This window comes from Echinops telfairi, unplaced genomic scaffold (assembly GCF_000313985.2).
Source record: "Echinops telfairi isolate 266 unplaced genomic scaffold, ASM31398v2 ScPeMD7_7;HRSCAF=31, whole genome shotgun sequence".
Taxonomy (NCBI): domain Eukaryota; kingdom Metazoa; phylum Chordata; class Mammalia; order Afrosoricida; family Tenrecidae; genus Echinops; species Echinops telfairi.
In genome coordinates this window covers 17,916,757-17,918,481 of record NW_022103904.1, presented here as the reverse complement: position 1 = coordinate 17,918,481, position 1,725 = coordinate 17,916,757, and the positions used below count along the sequence as shown (strand labels likewise).

The 1,725-nt window shown below is 41.0% G+C and overlaps 1 protein-coding gene across 1 annotated transcript in view; it reads right to left on the bottom strand.

The window, feature by feature from the left end:
• Positions 1 to 1,725, bottom strand: part of PKD1L1 (polycystin 1 like 1, transient receptor potential channel interacting) — a 183,557-nt gene that overhangs the window by 23,778 nt on the left and 158,054 nt on the right. Inside the window, exon 50 of the mRNA XM_013006002.1 lies at positions 787 to 921. Coding sequence (XP_012861456.1) covers positions 787 to 921 — 135 coding nt within the window. The remainder of the gene's footprint in view (positions 1 to 786; positions 922 to 1,725) is intronic.

Sequence of the window (1,725 nt, the reverse complement as noted above, 5' to 3'; positions counted from 1 at the left end):
TAATCAAGCCAAGATCCTGAAAGTCATAGCCCTCTTAGGACCAATGACCCAGGAGCCCCATTACATGGTCACAATTCTGTGTTACTACAAAGGTGACATCCCTGCTCCTTTCTTTGGATCCAGGTACTTCCTTACACTGGGGCGAAGCAGAGTCAGTCACACCCCAGGAGTCTTTGTCCCAGGGCCAGAGTAGACGATGACCCTCCTTGTTGTTAGCTTCACCCATTTCACCAGATAGCAGCACCATCCCCAAACTTCAGTGTGCCCACACCATGCTAAGAATGTCTTAGAAGCGGAAGTGAAGGTGGTAGGAGAACAGAGGCATTCAAGTTAGGTTTTCTGAGAACACATGCTTACTGGTGAGAGTATACCACCAAGATGAACTGTTTCACGTCTCTCAGTCTCCTTTTCCTTATCTATAACAAAGGGCAATACCTTCAATGAGTTTGTAGCAATCATTTAATGAGGCCATGTATGAGAAGCTTCATGTACCATTCCTCGCACTTAGACAAAGGTCAGTAAATGATGATAATAATAATTATTGGTAATAATAATAAGCCATTGGAAATATAAGACAGATGTGATTCTCATTGTCACAATCGTGGCTTATTACACAATTCTTGTCAACTTTCCACAATAAGAGTATCGTTAGTTAGATTAGGATTCTAGATGGCTGTTTTACCTTTTGAGAAAACAAACTTTCCCTGGAGAAGGGACTAAGGAAGTGAGGACTTGAATTGTACCGATATATTGGTGAAGCAACAGCAGAATGTAGACTGTTCTTACCCCTTGAGTGATGGCCATGGAGTCTGAGTGGCACAGCAAGAAGGAGTAGTAGACCATTGTTTTGGGAGTGCTGAGAGGACAGATGCTTTTGAAGATTAAGAGGAACAAAAGGATTCCTTGGAGCCACCGTAGTCTCTGAGACAGAAGAAAAGAGCAGATTAGTGTGCCATCCTAATCACATTTAGTCTCCTCAGCCATGGGCATGCAAAACACACAACACATATGTATTGGATTTATGAAGTTTTACAGACAGGGTTACCAATTCCAGTCAGTGCTAGAGAAGAAAGAGTCAGAACTAGAAATAGATACAGATTACAAAGCAATTTCACACCTACACATTTCTCTAAAGACCAGGGCTGAATTTGAGCCTAGAATTTTTCCTTCCCCGAGTCCCCAGCTCACTGCACCATAAAGAGATGGGTCCCGTAAAGCCTGTAGTAGTGGAGCCTTCAGTATCTTCATTTGATGATGGGGCAACACTCAAGGTAAAGAGAAACTGCCGCAAAAATCTGCTTATGATCCAAACTTGGAATATGTGAAGTATGAATCTCAGAAAGTTGGAAGTTGTCAAAAATGAAATGGAATCCATACAGATTGATACCCTAGGCAGTAGTGAGCTGTAATATACTAATATTGGTCATTCTGAATTAGAATTTTGAGAACATCTCAAGAACACATTTGACACATTGTACTCTAATGACAGAAGATCAGATGAGCTGTGTGGGGACTTCGAGAACATCATTAATGAAGAAAGTTAAAGGTCATAAAAAAGACAGGAGAGAAAGAAAAGTAAATGTCAGAAGAGACTCTGAAACTTGCTTTTCATGGCAGAGTAGTTAAAACATTGGAAGAAATGATGAAGTCAAAGAGCTGAATAGAACATTTCAAAGGACAGCTCAAGAAAACCAAGTCATAGATCATGATGACATGCGCAAGGAC